Source organism: Athene cunicularia (assembly GCF_003259725.1).
Source record: "Athene cunicularia isolate RWA chromosome 12 unlocalized genomic scaffold, athCun1 chr12_part1, whole genome shotgun sequence".
Lineage (NCBI taxonomy): Eukaryota > Metazoa > Chordata > Aves > Strigiformes > Strigidae > Athene > Athene cunicularia.
In genome coordinates this window covers 1,441,998-1,464,751 of record NW_020799116.1, presented here as the reverse complement: position 1 = coordinate 1,464,751, position 22,754 = coordinate 1,441,998, and the positions used below count along the sequence as shown (strand labels likewise).

Sequence of the window (22,754 nt, the reverse complement as noted above, 5' to 3'; positions counted from 1 at the left end):
GAGGGCCAGGAGGTCTCCCCTCAGCCTCCTCTTCTCCAGACCAAAACGGGGCCCACAGCCCATGTGAGACACGGCCACAGCGACACACCCCTCCCTCAGCGCTACAAGGTGAGAATGAGAGGGCAAGCCTGGTCCTCAGCTGCACCTCCGCAGCTTTCGGCTAGTGGTCCAGGGACCACCGCACACAAACGCAGCGTGAAGGATCCCAGAACACAGCCCTCCCCTGGGGGGAAAGGCTGCTGCCCATCAACCCTACACGGCATGTGAGGTGTAAGACATCCAACGGCAAAATCAACCCTTTATTGAGCGCCCAACAGCTCCAGCACCATCCCCCCTCTACAGAGAGCGCCCCGTCCCCCCGCACCATGCAGAGCCTCTCAGACACCTCTTGCAGCGTTTAATTTAGAATAATAGAACAGAACCATAGAATCATCTAGGTTGGAAAAGACCTTGAAGATCATCTAGTCCAGTCTTTAACCTAATTCAGAGGATGTTCAGCCACGTCTCCACCACGCGCCATCTACAACCAGAGCATCTCATCATCGCTCCTGCCACCAGGCCTGGGATGACGGATCGGGGCTGGGAGGCCAGATCTGTTCGCCCTCCCCTATCCAACACCCACCCAAGGACATTTCCAACAGGGCGATGAGGAGGAGCTGACCAAACCCGCAGCAGTGAGCAGGGACCTTCCCTTGGCAGCAGGAGGGAGCGCGTGCTGGGAAGGAGGTGGCGGCTCTGGAGCAGAATTTAGCTGTGACGAGCCACGTGGCAGCGTAAGTGAAATTGGCATTTTCAATTTGTACTCTGACATGTCTCATTTGGGGCCCTGGCATCTCGGGAAGGCATCCAGCCTGCAGCTGTCCAAAACACTTATTTGCATCTCTCTGCCCCGGCTGCTTTTGGAAATTAGTTCTTCTGGGAGGTGGGCTGGAGGAAGAAGAATAGGGGAAGAGGGAGAGAAAGCATTAACTCTTCATGCACCAGCCCCGAGAGAGCAACAGGGCAATCGCACGAGAGACAGTGTCCCTCTGGGAAAGGATCCTGTGCTGAGGCTGCTGCATTTGTGGTGACACGGAGCTGGAGCGGGCAGCGGGGAGCAGCCGGGAACGCAGGACTGTGCGGAGGGAAGCAGCAGGCAGGAGCAGGAGCAGGAGCCATCGCCCTGGCTGGCCCTGGTGGTGGAGGATCACCAGGGGAACAGGGACATCAATGAAAAACGTGTCCTTGGCCTCTGCACGTCCGTCAGCGGCCTCTCACCTGCCCTGCAGAAACGGGCAGCTGCTCCATGGCTGGGATGCCGTTAGCGGTCCCCGCGGGATGCCGGAGCTGGAGTCACGGCGCGGCAGCATGTGGGCACGACCTGCAGCCACAGGGGCTCAGGGCTCGGCCTCCCGAGACGGCGGCATCCATCAGATCCCCCTCCGATTTCCACAGCACGTCTCATTTCGAAGGACATTTTCAGAAGGCCTCCTCGCAGCTGCTTCTGCCGGGCAGGCAGCAGCATCCAGGCCGCAGCAGCCGAGCAAAGCAGTGGACACCTTCCAGCCCCGGAGACCCCACAACCAGCAGGGATCAGGCTGGGGGTGCTCACCAGTCTGTCCATCCCATGGGATGCAGATGAGATCCCCTGGCCAGCCAGCAGGTCCCATCACGCTGGCTCCTCCCTGCTTCTAGCTAACAGATTGCTAAGCATCCATTAAACATTTAACTGTTATTAACTTCCTGGTTAATCAATTGCTGTGGTTGGCAGCAATCTGGGATAAGCCACGGGAAGGGAGGCCAGGACGGGTGTGAGCAGGGGGGATGCACCTACCCAGGCAGTCCTGCTATCAGATCACTTTCTGCTCTGCAAAGGCACCCGGACCCCCGAGCTGTGCCGAAGGAGGATGCGGCACCGCAGCTGCTGCGAGGCCGAGTGACGGGAAAGAGACGTTTCCTCTGGGGGCAAAACACACCCGGCACAGCCCCCAGAGCAAACCAACAGCGCCCAAAGGAGAAGTGTTCTCACGCAGCATGGTCCACACATCGGGATGGGAAAAAAGGGGTCACTGAGTGAGTCAGCAAGAGAGATGTGAGCTGCCTGGCCCCTGGCCTAACCCACCCAGCCTTTCTGGCCCTCTCTGGAAGAGCCTAAAGGGCAAACACGGAAGGGCTGATGGAGGATGCAGCAGCCCCACCAACCTGCATACAGCTACTCCCAGCAAGGTCTCCTTCGGCGAGGATGTGGTCGAGGCAAAAGAATCCCTTGCTAAGCCCTTCTCAAGGCTCTTCACTCAAAACTTATCTCAGGCATCTTCCCAAGTAACAGCAGACGACTTCATGCGCTTCTCATGTCTCCGATTTGCACACCCGCTCTGTTTCCATGCAGGGGATGCCCACCACGCTGCGAGAGCTGTGGGTGCCACCTCACCTGAGGGTCTCACTTTTGGTTCTAGCAAGTCCACTGCTCGCCCACCAGCTAGCAGCCACGGGCACCGAGAGCCACCCAGCTGCCCTTGGGGTGAGGGATTCAGCACCCTGAGAAGGCGCCCCCGTGGACCTGCACTCCCAGCAGACAGAATCCCATAATCATCCAGGTTGGAAAAAACCTTGTAGATCCTCCAGCCCAACCATGACCCTCACCCTGACCCTTCCCAACGCCCCCAGACCCCTCAGCCCTGGCTCAGCCCGACTCTTCAACCCCTCCAGGGATCCCGGGGACTCCCCCCCTGCCCTGGGCAGCCCATTCCAACGCCCAACAGCCCCTTCTGCACAGAAATCCTTCCTCAGAGCCAGCCTGACCCTGCCCTGGGCAGCTTGAGGCCATTCCCTCGGGGCCTGGCGCTGGGGCCTTGGCTCCAGAGACTCATCCCCCCTCTCTGCCCCCTCCTGGCAGGGAGTTGCAGAGGGCCAGGAGGTCTCCCCTCAGCCTCCTCTTCTCCAGACTGAACCCCCCCAGATCCCTCAGAGCCTCAGTCAGCGAGGGGACACCCCAAATCTGCAGGCAGATCACACTGAGATGCGCTTTGGGATGCTCCTGACAGAACTGCACCAACTAGCCAAGGCACTAGCCCTTTCCCACCCGGACGAGGCCCCGCAGCCGTCACCCCTGCCGTGGGGCATCTGCCCCACTCCAGCCACAACCTGCACAACGCAGCCCCGAGGAAGGCAGCGAGGGGCTGCTCCTGCGAGCAAACCCCCATATCCAAATTCCCCCTGCAGCCCCCCTCCCTCCCACACGCACCATCCCCCTGGGCTGCGTTGCTGGAGGAGCACTTGGGCTGCAGCTGTGTCCTATTTTTCTGTAGTTGATGACCTCAACTCCTTCCCCGCACTACGGGGACGACAGTAATGTACATCGCGTCTCGCCAGGGCTCAACTGCAATTCATCATTATTTTATCTGCTGGAATTTAATTGGATCCTATCAAACTCTCCTGATACTCCCTTTTCACTTTAAACACTGCTGCAGGAAAGATAAATGTAGGCACTGCTAGGATGGAGAGCACGGCTTTGTTGGCGAGCGGTGCTGGGGTTGTGGGCTCCAATCCTTCCCGCTCCATGGCTGGTTAATTAGAGATACACATACTGGAGGTGTGCGGCGCTCGGAACGGGGCATGTGCCTATGATTTATGTTCCTCTATAAATACACCCTAGGCCTAGTAAAATACCGTCAGCCACACAACAGCACAACTTGACGGCAACACTTGGCCTCTGATTCTGGATCTCCTTTTGCTCTTTTCACATAAATCTCTTCTTTTCCTCCCCCATCACACACAAGCTTTTTTGCCTGGATTCCTCCTGCCCGAAATTTGGCAGGGTGTAAGTGAGAACCTGAGACCCTGGGAAGATGTCAGAGCAACACCCAGGCTCCACCACAATAAAAAAAAACCAAACAGAAAACATGAATCTACCAGGTCTTGCTTGCCTTCCCAGCATCCACGCCTGGGGCTGGGTACCGCTCGCACGCCCACCCCACTAAGCCCAGCTTAATCTGCACCCACATCACTTTGCCACGGGAATAAACCGCCCCTGGGGGAACATCCTGACCCGAGCCTGGCAGAGGGGAGCGACCTCCGGAGCCCCAGCTGGAATGGGTGGGCAGGGTGGGCTGCCCGTGCCCGGGGGATCGGCGAGGAAGGAGCCAAAAGGGAACCAGGGAGGTGACACAGCTGCTCCGCACCACGCGGGGCTTTGGTTAAAAGGAAAGGGAAATAATTGAGGCGTGAGGCTTAATTTAAAGTGCTGAGACGACAAACTCAAATGCTCATAGGAAGGAGATCAGGGGTTCTTTGTATTTTTACATTTAAAGGGAAAGAGCAGCTCTGGGGCTATTTCAGCCTTAAGAGGAACATTCTGGTGAGAAAAAGTCAAACCCTTGGCAGAGAGGAACACCTGTAACTGTTTTGCCAAGGCCAGGACTAAACCAAAGTCCAACATTTCAAACAGTAGTACAGATTCAGGACTGTGGTACTTTCCAATGGCAAAATTGTCTATTTTTTGCAGCAATAAGAAGGATGAGGCCCCTCGAGGAACGGCAGATGGGAAAGGACAGGAATAGGCAGGGATGCTTGGGAAATGACCCTCAGTAGCATTACCTGCACACATTAAGACAGTGGCCGTTTCTCCATCCTCCGCTGAAAGAATCAAGCCTGGAAATGTCTGCCTCCAGAAAACTAAAACTAACCAATTAACAAAAAAATAGTTTGCTGGCAAAGAGTTTCATTTTCTTAGTTAGGCTTGTCTTTCCCTTTTGCGTCTTCACAATGCCTGTGGAAAACCTTTAGGGTTGCTTTCCTTTTGAGGAGCAGAAAGAAACCAAAGTGAGGGGGCAGAAAGGGATTTTTCCTGCTTGGTTTTTGCCCTGGGATGCTGGGGAACACCAGGCCTGCTCTCCCTTGAGTTTGCTGAAGATCCATTGGGTGTCTCAAATGATGTTTATAGTCCACACTCAAACCTTAATGAATGGGCTGCTGAATATTTAACCAAGATGTCCTTTCTTCAAAGTGCTAACAAGTCACTGGAGTTTGACAAGCACTAAAACTAAACAAAAGACAAAAGGTTTTAAGCGGGCTTGACTTATTATCCCTTCCATTCACCCACCATTCAGGAAAGCATCCCTAATTCCACAGAGTAATTAACCTCTTGTTTAGATCCCATTGAACTCGTGGAAACAAAGTGTGCTTAAATGCCTTCCCAAGGAGAGGACACCCATTCCTCACTCCCTGGCTGGGAGGCTGTCATCCTCGCCCTGTCCCTCCACTCCTCTGTGTCTCCCACACCAGGCAGGGCCCAAAATCCTAACCCGAAGGATGAATCGCAGTGGAAGAACCTGGTGGGTCATGGGTGGGGGACTGTGCAGAAGTGCTATCAACCAGCCAGATGGACTGCAAAAAAAGACAGGGAGGAGGCAAGCATCACAGAAGTGTGAATCTGAATCCCCCACACCATAAAGCAGCCTGGCTACATGCCCTCAAATGTTAAAGCAGGCGAGCAGACCCTGAAAGCAAGACAGCTTCTTTCAAGCCAAAACTCTCATCTTCCGTCTGTGAAGCCACCCTGTGCCTGGAAGCCAGGTCTCCTGCCTGAGACCATGGCCCCGGGGACCTGCTGCTGCCCGCTCCAGTGCCCACAACACCTCCCCATGCGCTCCCCAGCCGACCTGCTTTGCTTTCAGGGCATCCCTGGCAATTTTCAGGTCAAACATCCATCACTGTCAGTCCATGAGAAGGTGTCGGTCACCTCAGCTCTGCATGGAGACCACAGCATGGGCAGAGACTCCTCAAGCTGTCCTGTCCCTTTGGAGGAGAGCTGCAGAGGCCGTGCAACTCATCACACTGACAAGGGCTCACAAAGTGTCCCCACAAAACTGGGGACCAGCAAATCACCAGGGATTAAAGTCTGCCAGCCAACAGCCACTTCCCCCAAGGACATCCCAGGTGCTGATGCAGCTCTGCACCCAGCCGGGACCCCTGCAGGGACAAGGAGGCCACATTTCTTCCACACTCTGCAACAGGGCAACGGTTCCCCCAGCCCATTCACAGCTGCAGGTGCTCTGGAAGAGGGACAGGCACAGGCACGCTGCAGAACAGCTCTGGAATGGCCAAGCAGGTACCTGGTGTTAACCAGGACAAGAGTGGCTTGACTGAGCCTCAAAACACGTCCCACGTGGCTGGGATGGAGACAGAGCAGCCAAGCTTGGCTACCAGCATCCACGAGACCCCAGCAAAGGGACCCCTGTGACCGTGATGTCTCTTTACACACACATCCCTCATGTTCCCCTTGAAGCACTAACGCTGAGCCACGCAGGCGACAGGCAAGACGGGGTCTGTGGGCAGATCTGTGTGACAAAACCCTGGTGAGGGACACGATCAACACCAGGGACCAGCAGCAGCCAGCTGCACTGGGCAGCCCTCCACCTGGCTGCTTCTCTTCCCTGAATGGAGCAGCGGGATGACAAACCCTGGCTTAATGCACCTCGCTAATGGGTTCTTGCAGCAGAGCCCTCCAGACACCACTCTGGTCACAGAATCAGAATCCTCTGGGTTGGAAAAAACCTTGCAGCTCCTCCAGCCCAACCATGACCCTCACCCTGACCCTTCCCAACTCCCCCAGATCCCTCAGCGCTGGCTCAGCCCGACTCTTCAACCCCTCCAGGGATCCCGGGGACTCCCCCCTGCCCTGGGCAGCCCATTCCAACGCCCAACAGCCCCTTCTGCACAGAAATCCTTCCTCAGAGCCAGCCTGACCCTGCCCTGGGCAGCTTGAGGCCATTCCCTCGGGGCCTGGCGCTGGGGCCTTGGCTCCAGAGACTCATCCCCCCTCTCTGCCCCCTCCTGGCAGAGAGTTGCCGAGGGCCAGGAGGTCTCCCCTCAGCCTCCTCTTCTCCAGACTGAACCCCCCCAGTTCCCCCAGCCGCTCCCCAGCAGACCTGTGCTCCAGACCCTGCCCCAGCTCCGTTGCCCTTCTCTGGCCATGCTCAAGTCACTCAATGGCCTTTTTGGGGTGAGGGGCCCAGAACTGAACCCAGGAATCGAGGTGCAGCCTCACCAATGGTCCTGCTGCTCCCTGGAGCACTCTGTGTCGCTGCCTGCGGTCGCCCCCAGGCCAAGCACAGACCCACTGACAACTCAGGACTCGGGCCCAGGAGCATTTCTGCTCCTCGCAAACTGCGTTTTGCCGAGAAAGAGCCCTGAGAGCGCAGCATCCCCCCGGCACTGCTGCCCAGGGCAGGAGGCAGCGACTCAGGATGCTCCTCCAGCCCAAAGGCTCTGCAGCCGCAGGAGCCCAGGGGGAGGGAGGGAGCCAGGGCTCATCTTCAACAGCCTCTAAATGTCACTCGTGCCACCGAAGGACAAGGGAGCAGGGATCGGTGCAGCAAATGAGCTTTCACAGTGTGAGTGATGGAAAACAAATTTTCAAAGGATTAAATGCGGGGGAGACAGGAGGGGCCGGCTCCATGCGGACGAGGGCAGGTCGGGGGGCAACGCCAGCTCCTGGGGGGGGTCTATTAACACCCTGCGTGTGTTTGCTGGTGGGCTTGGTGCTCCCTGCATGGGATTGCTGCATGGCGAGGGGCTCAGAGCTCTCAGAGGGGCCACAAAACATCCTCTCACTTAGGGATAAGGCAACTGGAGAGAACAGAGCTGCCTGCAGAGGAGAGCTCAAGGTACAGAGCCGCAGGGAGGCAGGAAGATGCACCAGAAGGGCTGGGATGGAGGGCGGGCAGAGGGATGGAGCAGGGGTTGGAGCCAGGGAGGGACAAGGACTGCAGGGGACAGACGGGGGCCGCAGGGGACAGAGAGAGGCCGCAGGGGAGGAGGGGGAGTGCTGGCAGGGCTGGCAGGCAGGCTGCAGGCAGAGGAGTGTGTGTGCAGCGGGACAAGGAGATGGCGTTAGCTCCATCCCGCCTGTAAAGAGGGACGGGATGGTGTCAGGGGGAAGCAAGAGCAGGCAGAGAGAAGGGGGAGGCAAGGCTCTGGCACATTCGGGCCAGCTGGCTGCAGCCCAGGCAACTTTCTTCAGCTTTCCAAAGCCAATTTCCTTGGAAGTGCTCCGAAAGCCTGGCAGCTCCCCCGGGGTGGCTCTGGCATTGTTCCTATCCAGAGCGACCCCGAGCAGCAGCCCCTCGCCCCAAGCACCAAGGGGAAGTGGGGAGGAGCCCACCTTGCACCCCACAAGCACCAGAAACCCCCGTTACCTGCCCGTGGGAGAGCAAACGTGGCCATGCAACAAGCCGAGAAGGTCCCGGGGCAGGGCAGGAGCGAGCAGCCCGGTAAGGAAGGCAGCGCCGAGGCCGGGCGCACACTCACCGAGGTGTTCTGGCACTGGATGCTGGTGCTGTTGAAGCGCAGGGCGGTGACGCGGGTGGTGCTGCCGGGGATGTGGAAGATGCACTCGTAGTTGCGTTGGCCCGACTGCGGCTGGGGCAGGTTCTTGGCTGTCAGGGTGATGGGCTTCACCACGCCCACGGGGATGTAGATCTGGGTGGAGGGCAGGATCTGGGGACAGTCCTGTGAGGGGAGCAAGGGGCGGATGATGAGAGGGGGAACACCACACAGCCTCCTCCAGCACCCCTACGGCCCTGCCCTGGCTGGCAGGCCGGGCAAGGTGCTGTGAAAATACCACCCTGAGCACACGCTGGAGTAAATCCTTACATGTAGCCAACCCCAAAGCAGGATCTCGGGGCTGCTCTGAGCAAAGCCCTGCAGAGAGAAAAGGAGAGCACAGAGGAATGCGGTGGCAGGGCAGCGGGGTGTTTCCAACAGCTCGGGTCAGTCCAGGTGGGAGGTGGGAAGAGGATTCAGCCATGGGACCTGAAACCTGGCACGGTGACAGCAGCACACATTTGGGCAAAATGACTGATAACAACATGGACATTAGCATCACCATTTCAGTCAGTAGGTTTCAGAGTTAACGCCCACTTGGCTGTGGGTGTCAGGCTACCCTCTCAGCCCTCCTGTTGCCCTTAGAGACTCCATCTCTCTTCTTTCACAAGTGGACAGAAACGCCTTTTCCCCCTTTGCTTCTACAGTATTGCAAAGAACCTGCTCTGTGCCGAATTTTGCCGCTGCTTCTATCTGTGGCCAGCTCAAAGCAGCATCACCCCGACCAGCCCAGCTGCAGGCTGCCCACAGGACAGCCCCTCTGGTGAGGAGGATGCTGGGGAGTCCAAGCCTGGGAGGAAGGCAAGGGCAAGGGGGTCAGCACCCCCCTGCCACCCCCCGCGATCCCCAGAGGAGGAGCTGTTGGGAGGGCAAAGCACTCGGCTTTTAATAGCCACTGGCTCCCAGCTGCTCCAGGGGAGCCCGGGAGCCTTGTGCACAAAGCACAGGGGAGCAGAAGGGAGCAAAAATAAATGAGCTCAGGCAGCAAAACAGCTCCGCAGCCCCACTGGGTGCCACTTGGGCGACAGCAGCCTGATGCAATCCCACGCCGGCTTTGCTGAGCCAGGTGGAGGTCTCGCACCTACAGGAACGACTCCTGGAAGCGCCGCCTTGAAATAACATCAAGGGGGAATAACGTGAGCTGAAACGAGCTGCTCTGAAAACAGAAATGGCAGCAGCAGCAGTGCTGGAGGTGGATGCAGCCACCTCGCTGCTCTCACAAGGCTGCCACAGCCGTAGGGGCAGCTCTCACCCCAGGGCCACCAGCAGCCACACGTGGCCAGTGCTGCCCGGCTGCCTCTTGCCACCCCGCACCGAGCTGGCATGGACCCTGCACAGCATCGGGCTTTATCTCAGCTGGTAAGATTAATCTAACTTTCAAACAATGGAAAGAAATGAAAAATAAATTGTTTCATTTAGTAAATATTGACAGAAAACTCCCAACTCATTTTTACTCTAAGTTTCCAGTTCTTCACAAGCCTATATGCCCCAAAAGCACAATTTTTAAGGGAAGAAACTCTTTATCTCCGAAACATGCTAAACACAATGAAAGCAGAGAGGAACAGCGGTGCCAGCCCCAACCCAGAGATGGTGGCAGGGCTGGGACAGTCTGGGGACCCTCGATGTCGCTCTGCCACCTCCCTGCTCTGTATCACGGCTGCCCCTCTGCAAAGGGGGGCTTCAGCTGCTCCCCCTTCCCAATGAGCTCCAGGCATGCAGCAGGGAGACCCTGCGTGCCCGCTGCCATTTGTAACGACTGGCTCCCGCTGCTGCAAGGCGGCTGCTCTGCTCCACCTCTGGCTCAGAAGCGCTGATGGAGGGAGAAGTTCTCGCCTGCCTGATCCCCCTCCGCATCGCAGGGGGAGCCCACGGGTGGCACATCTTCCTCACAGGGCACACACATATTCGGCAAGTACTAGCTCCCAGCTTGTTCCCCAACGCCTCCACCTCACAGAACCACAGAATCATCCCGGTTGGAAAAGCCCCTGACCATGACCCTCCCCATGACCCTTCCCAACTCCCCCAGATCCCTCAGCGCTGGCTCAGCCCGACTCTTCAACCCCTCCAGGGATCCCGGGGACTCCCCCCTGCCCTGGGCAGCCCATTCCAACGCCCAACAGCCCCTTCTGCACAGAAATCCTTCCTCAGAGCCAGCCTAAACCTCCTCATTTTTCTGTCATTATTGCTGCCGATCCAGCCAGGGCGATGGGTAAGCCCACGCCACCCCAGCTGGGCTCATCAGGGATGCTCCCAAGACCAGTGCCTGGCGCACATGCGTCCCTCTCCCCACGCAGGCAGGCAGGCAGGCTCGTTTTGCTGACTCGAGGTTTGAGCCGAGTCCCCCTGCGACGTCACATGTTCCGCATCTGCCAGCAGAAGTGTCTCATCCAGCAAAAATGTCAGCCTGCGCCCAAACAGGAAGCACCTGGTGCTGGTGGGCGCCCGGTGTGCCCGGAGGGGTGGGGGCACTGGGACAACACACTTCCCCTACGAGTAATTCCAACCGCTGACTAAACTCACCCCAGCATCGCCCAGCACCGACACCCCGTGGGAACGCCCCGCACAGCCCACTGAGCTCCCCGCGGTGCCCGAAACAGCCCCCCCGGCAGAGCCCCACCTCCCCGGAGCAGGGAGCTGTGCAAAGGGACGGGACGAGGAGAAAAGCAAGACCCCGCACACGCACATTCCCAAACATCGCACAGCTCAGATTTTCTCCATTTGAACTGTTTTTCTAGCTGCTGGAGAACGTGACAGGAGCGTCCAAGTTTGGTTGGAGAGGTGGGAGCTGCAAACCCGGCGGTTTGGGTTCCTCTGGCAGCTCCCAGCTCCACCAGCAAGGCTGTGCCACCAGCAGAGGTGAAGCCAGTCTGGGGCTGGGCTTGACCCTGGCTTTGAGGTTCCTTCACAGAACCCTCAGTGGTGCGGGAATGAAGAACAAGCACGAGCCGAACCTGCTTAGACTGAACCAACACACTTGGTCCCCGCGGGTCGGAGCTTTCCAGCCCCCAGAGCAGCTCTGCACCAGCAGGGACTGTCACGGGAGAGCAGCTTTTTGGGATGGGAGACTCCAGCGTTCAACACCGATCGCCCCGCGGCCACCACTGGGCACCACCAGTGGGGAAAAGCGAAGAGCCTGTGCTGCTTCATCCCCCTCGCCCAGCCCCGCGCAGCCGAGGGCAGTCTCCGCAGACCAGGCTTCAAAGGCACAGCAGCCGGGGGGCAGGGACATCCTTCCTCCTGACGCCCATCCCAGGCACGCTGATGGGAGCGGTGGTTCCTACCCACACCCTGTTCCTGCCCTGCCACCCCCAGAAATCCAGGCAAACACCCCCAGCACGCCCAGGACAGTGCTGTGGGTCACTCTTTACATTCTGGAAACCAGCAGAGACGGAGTTAAGTGCTGCTGTTAACCCCTGTCCCTGCCTCTCCTGACCAGTGCCAACACTCCAGCCAACGCAGATGGACCAAATCCTCCTTAAAATAACCCCCCCAGTTAGACGTCCTCCCACGGAGGGGATGGGGCTGGACCATTAACTCATCCAGCAGGCCACAGGCTGGCACTGAGCCCCCCCACCCACCACAGCACCCCGCTGGGGACCCGGACAGCGGGGACAGGATGCCTCATCCCAGCCTGGATACACAACCCACAGCAGCGGCTGCTCTGGGGGTGTCTCACCATCCCCGCCGGGAACTGCTGAGGCCACACCAACGTGCAAACAGGCTGAGCCAGGCGCTCCAAACCTCAAACCAGGCACCGCTCCAGTGTGGCCAGAAGGTCTGCTGGGGGACAGCCGGCCCGTGCTCGGGAGCAACGCGAGTCCTGGAGCAGCTGGTCCAGGGGAGAGCTGCACGTGGGTTAGGAGCGACTGCTGAGGGAACTGGGGGGGTTCAGTCTGGAGAAGAGGAGGCTGAGGGGAGACCTCCTGGCCCTCGGCAACTCCCTGCCAGGAGGGGGCAGAGAGGGGGGATGAGTCTCTGGAGCCAAGGCCCCAGCGCCAGGCCCCGAGGGAATGGCCTCAAGCTGCCCAGGGCAGGGTCAGGCTGGCTCTGAGGAAGGATTTCTGTGCAGAAGGGGCTGTTGGGCGTTGGAATGGGCTGCCCAGGGCAGGGGGGAGTCCCCGGGATCCCTGGAGGGGTTGAAGAGTCGGGCTGAGCCAGCGCTGAGGGATCTGGGGGAGTTGGGAAGGGTCAGGGTGAGGTTCATGGTTGGGCTGGAGGAGCTGCAAGGGCTTTTCCAACCTGGATGATTCTGATCCTGTGTCCCAAAGACAACACCCCTGCAGCCAGATGCTTTTGGGTTTGCAGGGCAGGGAAGGGGGAAGAGCCCAGTAGCCTCACCCTGCCCTCAGTGAGGGGAACCGGCAGACGAGAACCACCAGGCTCCAGCGGTCTGGACACCACGCACTGTGTTTGCAGAAGCAATGCCAGGGCTGGCTGGAAGCACGACCTCAAGAGCAGGCTTCTGGGATGCCTGGGACAGGCCAATACCTCACTGGATTTCTTCAGGGCACAAGCAAGGAGAAAACAGCTTTTTCTGATCTCCTCACATGACCAAATCCCTTGTTCTGGCTCGTGTCAGACACGCTCCAGTACACGAGCACAGTGCAACCCCCCTGCACTTGGCTGATACCCCCAGGGGGGTGAGGGACAGTGTCAGAGCCTGGAATTTGGTCAGTTGGTGGAAGGCACAGCACAAAGCCATCACTGCACCATCTGAGAGGCTGGCAAAGGGCGGCACACCGGCAGCTGTTGGCTCCCCTGGGACACGGGACAGGAGGGGCTGTTTGATGAGCAGAGTCTCATTCCCAAGGCCTGCCTGTTGCCATGCAGAAATGACAAGCACCAACCCTGCCTGCCCATGCCCGGGAGTGATGGTTGGGCTTTTCCAGCTCTCCCAATGCGCTTGGCTAAGAGGCAAATTCACTCAGCTCCACGTTCAGAAGAAGGATCACAACGAGAGCCCAGCATGGCCCCACGCAGAGACACCACCACCTTCTGCGAGGCCATCCACTCCTGACGTCCTTGGAGGCTCCAAACTGGGGAGCACCCAAGCACGAGACCCAAGCAGCTCTCTTGGCAGGTTACAAAGCTCAAATGTTCCCCCCAGACACAGCAGCTCCCCTGGCAGAGGCAGCAGGACCAGGGACTCTGGCTTTCCAGAGATGCGGTGTGTTGACCCTGGCTGGGTGCTGGGTGCCCACCAAACCACTTAGGTGAGGGCCAAGGTCAACACACCCCAAGAAAACAGGCGAGCCATGCAGGGCTCAGCCCCAGTAGATGGGAATATGCTCATCCATCCATCCATCCATCCATCCATCCATCCCATCCCTGGCACAAAAGTGATGGGTGCTGCTGGTGGCTGGAGACTGGCTGAGTAACAGCCCAGCTCTCCCATTCTCTCGTGTGAGAGAGCTCTTCAAGTGATGAGAGAGGCTGAGGGGTAGGAAGGGGAAAAAAATTGGGGTGTATCAGCCAGAGGGATTTGTCTGACTCCACAGAATCACAGAATCATCCGGGTTGGAAAAGCGCTTGCAGCTCCTCCAGCCCAACCATGACCCTCACCCTGACCCTTCCCAACTCCCCCAGATCCCTCAGCGCTGGCTCAGCCCGACTCTTCAACCCCTCCAGGGATCCCGGGGACTCCCCCCTGCCCTGGGCAGCCCATTCCACGCATGTTCCCAGCCCAGCACGGACGCAGGGAGGACAACAGCCCTGATCTAGGACAGCCACGAGCCCACCAGGCCTCACCAAGGATAGGGCAGTCCTCAGAAGACACAATCTAAAGGGGATGGAGATTCCCTCGGAGTCACTGCTCCTCCCGAGGGGGGACATGCAGAGGCAGGCTTCCTCTCAGTGCCAGCCAGGACATCAAAGACCTTGGGGGACATTTCACTTGCCTTCACACATGATCTGTGAAGCGAAGACAAGCCGTCCTTGTTCGCCTCTGCTCCGGGGGATCAGTCCTGGCCTGGGAGGCTGCTGGGACACCAGCTCTGCCACAGCTCAGAGACTGAACTTTATTTGAGATCATCTGGACAAACGCTTTCTCCAGAACAACACCCGTGTGGGCCATTCCCGTGAGGACACCGTATGGATCTGCTCCCAGCAGCAACCATCAGGCAAGCAGGACCCTTCCCACCAGGCCCCTACACAGGCAACTGGAAACCCAGGGAAGTTCAACCCGACCCCTTTTCAGGACAGGGACAGGGGAGAAACTCTGCTTCCCCAAACTCTCCCTTCAGGACCCGAATCAGCATTTACTGTCGAGCCAGCAGTTGTTTGCAGACATTCAGACCCAACCCAAGCTGCCAGAAATGCCACCACAGGTTGGGGACACCAGGACCTCCCGCAAGCACCCTGCCAGTGACAGGTTTCCCCGGTGGGTGGCACAGATGCTGCACGGGATGAACCCCCACAAAAGAACATGTTTCTTAGAAAAGCATTTGAGACGAAGGAGGCGTGAGGTGTAGCAAAACGGTTTGTTTTACAGATTTCAACCTTCCCCTCTCTGAAAACAAGGTGTTCTGCAATGACAGTTCAAGCTTGCTCCCTTCAGAAACATCAAAGGAAAATGCTTTAGCGTCTCTGCCTTTGTTTTTTCCCTTCATTCAGCCTAAAGTGTTCCGGCTGTGCCCGGCTTCCCAAGCAGCCTCTCCCCACCAGCGCGCGGTCCCGGCAGCATGTCCCACTCCTCCCTCACCACTTCCCGGGCAGCCCCAGCACCCCGGGCAAGGCGGTGGGAAAGGTTTTCTCCAGCGGTTTACCCCTAGGGCAGGGGTCCGGGACAGGACGGGGACAGCGGCTCGCATCGCCTTACCTCCGAGAGCTTGACGCGTCCCTCCAGGAAGGAGCAGTCGGCGGCGTTGTGGGTGCAGATGTGGCGGTACTTGCACCAGTGGCAGGGGAAGGAGCCGTTCACACAGGACAGGCAGCTGCGGGCAGAGAGAAGCAGGGCAGCGTCAGGGCAGCGGCAAGGCAGGGTCTGCCGGGGCAGCTCTCGGGGGTGGGAAGGACCCCCCATGCGTGGGGCGAGGGCCGTGCCGGCTCCCCCCGGAGCCCCGCGTTTGCCCACCGCAGGGTGAGGGGAAAGGGCCCTTCCGGCCCCGCAGGGTTTGTGCCCCCGCCACAGCGGCCACGCTCCCTCCTCCGCTTGGCAAGCTTGACCCTGCGCGGGCCGGGGCCGCGCTCCAGACTTTGGGAGCTTTATTTGGGTTCACTGAAAGGCGATTTTAGCAAGAGGCAGCAGCAGAACAAGAGCTCTGCACTGCGGGGGGACTGGGGCAGAAAGGGCCAGATTAATGCACGCTCATTGAGAGGAAAATTATAACTGGCGAGAGGTTGGGTCAGATTAACATTTCGGGACTGTAGCGCCTTTCAGCCGCTCACAATAGGTTGTGTGTGACCCCCTCCCTCGGCCCCAGCCCTCCGCAGCCGCGCGTGCGTGCGTGTGTGTGTGCGCTTCCACCCCTCCCTCCGACCCCGAAACGTTTCTGTCCCTCTCCCCCGGCTCCTCTCGGGCTCTTTGTGCGGTGGGATCCCACGTGTGCCCCCACAACCTTCCTCGCCTCTCTCTGGGGATGCGCTCGGGCACCCGGCACTGCCAGGAGCCCCCCACTCTGCTCTGCACCCCCCTCCCCAAAGAAACCAGCCCCAGAGACCTGATGCCTCTCCCCCGCCAAAATCACCCCCTCCCAGCACCACGGGATGCCCCTGTTTGCAAGCACGGGGGAGCCCAGGGACTCCTCCGTCAGCTTTTGGGGCCCTCACCCCGGTGTGGATGGAAGGGGCTGAGCCCTCCCCACCACACTGTCGCGGGACATCAACAAAGTCCCAAATTAATGCAACGAGCCTTCACGGGGCAGGTCTGCACCAGGCGTGTCCCGTGCAGCCCCAGCTGCCCGCCGAAGGAGACTGGCGAGCTGCTGAGGCATAAGCTCGAAGGCAAGAAAAATAATGAGGCAAAAAAAAAAAAAAAAAAAAAAAAGCAGCAGCACTGTTTTTCTCCCGAGAAGGCTCATACCTGCTGTCACTGATCCGAGCACGAACGGGATCAGGCCCAAAGCAATTATATTTAAACAAAGGCAGGATCTTCCCCTGAACACAGCTCTGGCAGGAGGCAGGCAGCCCTGCCCAGCCTGATCCCACTCCTAAATCACAGCTCCGTCTCTGCCTCTACCCCCCAGGAAATGACAGGGAAAACAGAGCATCACCACGGGAGGTGGAAGGAAGAAAAACTTCCTGGAGAGGGTGGCAGGGCCTGGCGCGCTGAATCCCTCACCCTCCAGCAGACTTGTCACTTTGGAGGTGTGGGGAGGCGCAGCGCAGGGCGCAGGCAGCGCAGGGCGCAGGGTGCCAGCGCACACCCAGGCCACGGCTCCCTGCCCGCCCTGGGGTTTCGCACACCATTACATCTACAGCAAGAGCTTCCCAAATCCACGCGCACACACTAAGGAAATATTTAATTAAGCTGCTTGCAAAGGGGGCTGGAAGTCATTTCCATGTTTCGCTCACATTTTCACTTCCAAATGAACAGCCCTTTTAGCTTTACCCACAAATATGCTAATTGAGATGCTCCTTATGCAAATATATGCAATTTTATTTCAGCTGCAGAGATTCAACTTAAAAGCAAAGCCATAGCCTCCTATCTCTGGTTGCTTTGACGGAGGGATGTGCAGAGGGTGGGGGGAGCGGGGGACACAAACAAAGCGCAAGGACGGCTCCTGTCCTCCCGATCAGGGCTCCAGCAGTGACCAGGGGGCAGGTAAATCTGAGCTGTGGAGGCAGCGGGACAGGGACAGCAGGGGTTAATCCTCACGTGAGCCGAGCAACCACAGAGACGTCATGTAAGACAGGAGCATGGTCCAAGCAGCCACGTGCCGGGGCATCACCACCAACCCGCCCCTGAAGCCAGCCCTCTGCCAAGGAGAGATTTCACAGCCACCAGGTCTTTCAGGGTCTGCAAAAAGACTCCCCAGTCGCCCTCTCCACCACCTCGCCTGGCACCTCAAAGCAGTCGGGTGAAGCCCGGGGCACAGCCCTGCCCCGGGGCACCCCAGCACCCAGAGCTGCAGCTCTGCTCTGCAGTTCTTCAGGGCCAATGGCCCAAATATTGGCTATTTTGGGACCCTCCTCACCTGAGGGGCTCCTTTACCATTTAACTACTGCAGGTCCCAGCTGGTCTCCTCTTGTCAAAGGACCTAAAGCACCTCAAGTTATCCTCCTCGTACACCCTGAGGTGCGTGGTTCCCCCTGCCTCTACTTCAGCCCTCCCAGCTGCTTCTAACTTAAGCGAGCCATTCCTCAAGCCCCATCCTCAGAGATGGTTTTCACACTCTCTCTCCTGCCGAGGTTCTCCATCTGCCATAAGGACATCAAATGCTGCTGTAAGAGCACTCACCGTCACACATCTCGCTCCAACAGCATCTCACAGAATCATCGTGGTTGGGAAATCCCTTGCAGCTCCTCCAGCCCAACCATGACCCTCCCCCTGACCCTTCCCAACGCCCCCAGACCCCTCAGCCCTGGCTCAGCCCGACTCTTCAACCCCTCCAGGGATCCCGGGGACTCCCCCCCTGCCCTGGGCAGCCCATTCCAACGCCCAACAGCCCCTTCTGCACAGAAATCCTTCCTCAGAGCCAGTCTATCTCTGCTGCATTTAGAGCCTGGCTGGGTCAGTACCCCCCGGCGGGCCAAAAACTCTGTAAAGTGGTAAGCAAGTCAGTGCTCGGGGGCCAACTACACAGTGAAACCCCATTTCCCGCCTGCCTCGGTCCTACCGGCCTCGGCATGTCCGTCTGACCGCCCCAGCACCCTGCAGGGCTGCCCAAACCCGGGGCAGGAGCCGAGGCAGGGCGCTCCCGGCTGGGCGGCGTGGCCAGTGCCGTACCCCGGCCTGGCCGTGTGGCGCTGCTGTCTGTTCCCAGCGCAGGAGCAGGTTGCTCGGCAGCATGATGCCATCTGTGCCGTCTCTCTCCTTCCCACGGTCAGGCACTCTTCCCTCATCACTTCTTGCCTAAGAGGCTTTCATCACTCCTGATAATTAGAGGGAGGCTCTCCTTCATGTGTTGAAGTCCCCCCCTTCTCCCCGAAGCGTGCCGGGAGTGCAAGAAGCCCAACCAGGGGGGGGGGGGGGGGGGGTAGCGCAGACACGGACCCACAGCCTGCTCCCCATCTGCCTCCTCCCCAGCCCTGCCAGGGGCTAGGAAGAGACAATGCCCAGGCTGGGCAGGGGGAAGGGGGTCAGACCCCGTGGTAGTGCCCCCCGTGCCTCCTGATGCTCTTGGGCAAGAAGAGTTGCACCTCAGCTTCAGCCACATTTCAGGATCACTCTGCGCAAAGGGCCCCATCCCAAAACAAGCCCAGGCTCACCGCTGGCCTGCAACCTCCACCCCGAAAGAGCAGGCAGCCCTGCTGGCAGCAGCTCTGCCCACCTCTGAGTGACCCAGGGGGAAAGATGGAGCCTGTCCCCAGCCTCCACGCTTGCCCCCAACTCACACACAGCTGGGTCAAGCCCTCCTGACGCTGTGTCCCTCCACCTTCGCAACCGAGCTCAAACTTCCCAAGGCCACGCTAAGGAAACACCTGATAAAGCTGCAGAAAAGCTGCAGCGGGAAGAGTGCGGCAAAGGAGCATGTCAGAGCTGGGTGCATCTCCAGGGTGGGTGCTGGGCCACGAGCACGGCTGCAGGACAAGCCCAAGGGTGGCTTTGGGCTCCTTGCTGGGGGCAGCCCTGCAGGAGGCACCTCCGGCCACCACGGCGAGGTCGCCGCTGTCTCCACGCCTGGTCTGAAGCACGGGAAGCCCAGGAAAGCGGGGTCCTCACCCGCTCCTCGCACTGCCAGCCACAGGCGTGCCCCGCGCCCAAAGCGCTTCAGCACACGGAGCCGGGAAGGCCGAAAACAAAACCAGCGTCCACAGGGGTGAGCTAAGACTGAGCAGCAAACGGAGAGGGACGGGGAGCGCGAGCACTGCGCAGGCGCGGGGACACACACACGCAGACACCGAGGCTGCTTCCGTGGGGCAGCACGTTCCTGGAGGAAGGACACGGAGGAGGGATGGGGGAAGCTGAGCAGGACCAAGAGCAGAGCTGGGGAGGGCCACTGAGAAGGGAAATTATAAACATGGTGCTAATGGAAACGGCACAGCCCGCCTGCGAGCCCCCCGACTGCTCCTCAGGCCTCCTCTTGGCAGGAGGATGCATCCTCAGCAAATACTCAGCTCCGCCGTAGCCTGTGTCAGGGGTGAGAGGCTGAACCGCAGCGCTTTGGGGTTTAGATCCATCTCTCCGTCCCAGGGCAAGAGGGAAATCCTGAAGAGCTGTGGGATCAGTGTCCCCCGAGCCCCCGCGGGTAGCCCTGCCCTTCCCCAAAGCCAGGAGGGTGTGAAGGGAGATCAGCTCTCCCCTCCCTCCACCCCTGCCCATCCCAAGCCCTTCCTGCCCTTCCTTTCACACCAGCCCAAGGCTCTTCTGTCCCAGCTGGGTTTTGCCAAGGCCCTTATTCCCAGGGTAGGGGGGTGGCCCAGGGCATCCACCATCACGCTGGCTGGAGGATGCAGAATCGGGCCCTGGTTTTTAAGGTAATCCACTTAAAACACTTGCAGCTGCCTCCCCGCACTGGAACACACCACCAGACTGTGCCCGCCCACCCCGTTCACAACGAACATTACATAAACCAGGTAATCCCGAGCGGTCTCTGGAGCCATCCTGTAGGATTTTCCACCTGCCCCAGCCCAGGAATACACAAGGATCTGTTACCACCTCGCAGCTCGGCCCTGCTAACCCAGACACAAGCACTCAGCTGCTTGCAGCCATCTGTCCATGCCTTTGAAAAAAAAAAAAGAACCTGTAGGCATCTGGGAAGGAGCCACAAGCATTGGGCCAGCGGAGACGCGGCCACACCACGGAGGTGCAGGTGGCCAGAACGGCTGCAGCGAGGAGCCCAGCGACACGAGGGCCCACGGGTGCCAAGGGGTGCTCCGGACATCAGAGCAGCCCAGCCCTGCTCAGCCCCTGGGACGTCTGTTCAAATCCCATTTACTTAATGGGGGCTTATAGGGAAAGCCGGACCTGTGGGACAGGGCCAGGGCAGAGTCCCATCTCTCCAGGCAGCAGCAGCTGGAGCCGCTCGGCACATCTGCCCCTTGCTCCAGCCTTGGAGAAATTCAATACCCTGCAGCTGATGGCCTCAAGCTGCCCAGGGCAGGGTCAGGCTGGCTCTGAGGAAGGATTTCTGTGCAGAAGGGGCTGTTGGGCGTTGGAATGGGCTGCCCAGGGCAGGGGGGAGTCCCCGGGATCCCTGGAGGGGTTGAAGAGTCGGGCTGAGCCAGCGCTGAGGGATCTGGGGGAGTTGGGAAGGGTCGGGGGGGGGTCATGGTTGGGCTGGAGGAGCTGCAAGGGCTTTTCCAACCCGGATGATTCTGGGATTCTGTGAAAACCTACACATAGCACCGAAGGAAGCACCAAAGCTTCCCCGTCCCCCTCTGCTTGCCAGCCCCATCCCTGCAGCCACGCTGCCCGAAAAGCTGAATAGCAACAGGATTTATGGGGTGGAGTTTCCAGGGGAGAAACCCAGAGAGCAAACAGGGAGACAGAGGGAAGAAACGCATCTCGCTATTCGCTGCAGTTGCTCGGTGCCTTTCTGGAAGGGTTCCCCCCTCGCCCACCTCGGCAGCAAGCGCAGGCTCTGCTGGAGACAGGCAGGGAGCCTGGTGTTAACATCTTTATCTTGAAAGGGGATTCATTTCCCCACAAATGCTTTGAAAAGGGAGTTTAACGCTGACAAAGACGACCTCAACATCTGCCTGCGCAGGCGCTGGACACGGGCTGATTCGTTAGATGATAAAAGGCACTGAGTGGTCTTTAAATTCCTGCTCTTGATTAGTGCCCCACAGGAAACCCCCAAGGGGACCCACCCGGGTCCCTGCCACGGGGTTTTCCATTTCACCCTCCACCACAGGAACCAGAGCCCGTCCCCAGGAGCTGCGGGCGAGCAGCAACCCTCAGCCACCCAGGAGCCCCCTCACAAGGGACCCACCATTTTTCCGCATTGACCTCCAGGTTTCCACTCCCCCGTTCAACGCATCTGTCACAGCTCAGCCACAAACGTCCCCTCCCTGACGCACGAGCCTTCAGGAGCCAGAAGCCCAAAAGATGCCACTGCCTGGAAATACCTGCCTGCGCCCCACAGGAGCCCCAGGGCTACCAGGGTGCAGCTGGGACACCCAGAAGCTTGCCAGCTGACCCTGCTGTGCCCCAGAAGCTGCGAGTGCCAGACCAGGGCTCCCAGGGACCCCGCACGGAGAAGTATCCTGGGAGCCAGTGACACTGGTCTGCGATGGGGACCGTCCCATCGCAGCGGGTGACGCTGTAAAGTCCTGCAACAACAGATGGGACAGCAACGGGGCTCTGCGCCCTGGGCCTGGACCATCCCAAGCCAAACGGGCAACGCAGCCTCCTCCACGGCCATCCTTCCCTGGAGGAGAAGGGATTAGATATATCTTCCCTTCTGCAACCCCTCCCTGGACCAGGTAGGTTCCAGCAGTCCTTGGGAAGAGTTTTGCAAGGCGGTGAGAAAGGAGAGCGCCGGGATGCTCGCGCGGCGGCAGGACCCGCCCCGCAGCCTCCAGAAGGGCTTTAGCAGCGTTTCACTGATGCCTTTCCAGATGTCTGGTGAAAATAAGAAGGATCAGGCTCTCCCCAGTGTACGCCGTGGAGATGTGTTGGCTTCCCTGGAGCTACCCCAGCTGACACCAGTGAAGCGCTGCCTTATAATCCTCCCATCTCTCCACAACCATCTGAAAAATCTCACCTAAACGTTTCGTCCTCAGCTGAGAAATGATTCGACACGCAAGCCTCTGGCTTCCAACCTGAGCAAAGACGCCCAAATGTAAAAAAGAAAACGTAATGCAGAGTGATCAGAGATCTCCACAGGAAAAATATCAGCCTTGTGGAAAGGCATATTGTTCCTAATACAGAATTTATCAGGCTGACGTATAGATTTTCCTCCACAAAATATGAAACCTGGATTTGAAAGGCTATTAACTCCGAAGAGATCCATTAAAGACGCCTGTCTGCAAATGGTGTTTAAAAGTATTGCATCATCCTAGGTATTGTCATGCTCTTTGGCTATGACTCGACTGCAGGTCACATAGTTAAAACTGCCTCCAAACCCTAAAATTCTTGACGTAAAGAAAATAATAATAATGTTCACCAGCCTAGAACATGGACTTTTCTATCAGCTCCAACCGGAGCCCATAAATATTAATGCATCCATAATTAGCCTTTTTAAATAATGCATCCAAAATTAAACATCAACGCAGTAATAAATCAGTCAGGGTTCTTTGTTGTAGGTTTGTCTGGCGGGGGGGGGGGGGTTGGGTTTTTTTTCCCC

At 58.7% G+C, this 22,754-nt stretch overlaps 1 protein-coding gene across 1 annotated transcript in view; it reads right to left on the bottom strand.

Annotated features, from left to right (window-relative positions):
- Positions 1-22,754, bottom strand: part of PLXNA1 (plexin A1) — a 100,915-nt gene that overhangs the window by 35,018 nt on the left and 43,143 nt on the right. Inside the window, exons 9-10 of the mRNA XM_026857529.1 lie at positions 15,182-15,296; positions 8,290-8,490 (exon numbers count right to left, since the gene is read on the bottom strand). Coding sequence (XP_026713330.1) covers positions 8,290-8,490; positions 15,182-15,296 — 316 coding nt within the window. The remainder of the gene's footprint in view (positions 1-8,289; positions 8,491-15,181; positions 15,297-22,754) is intronic.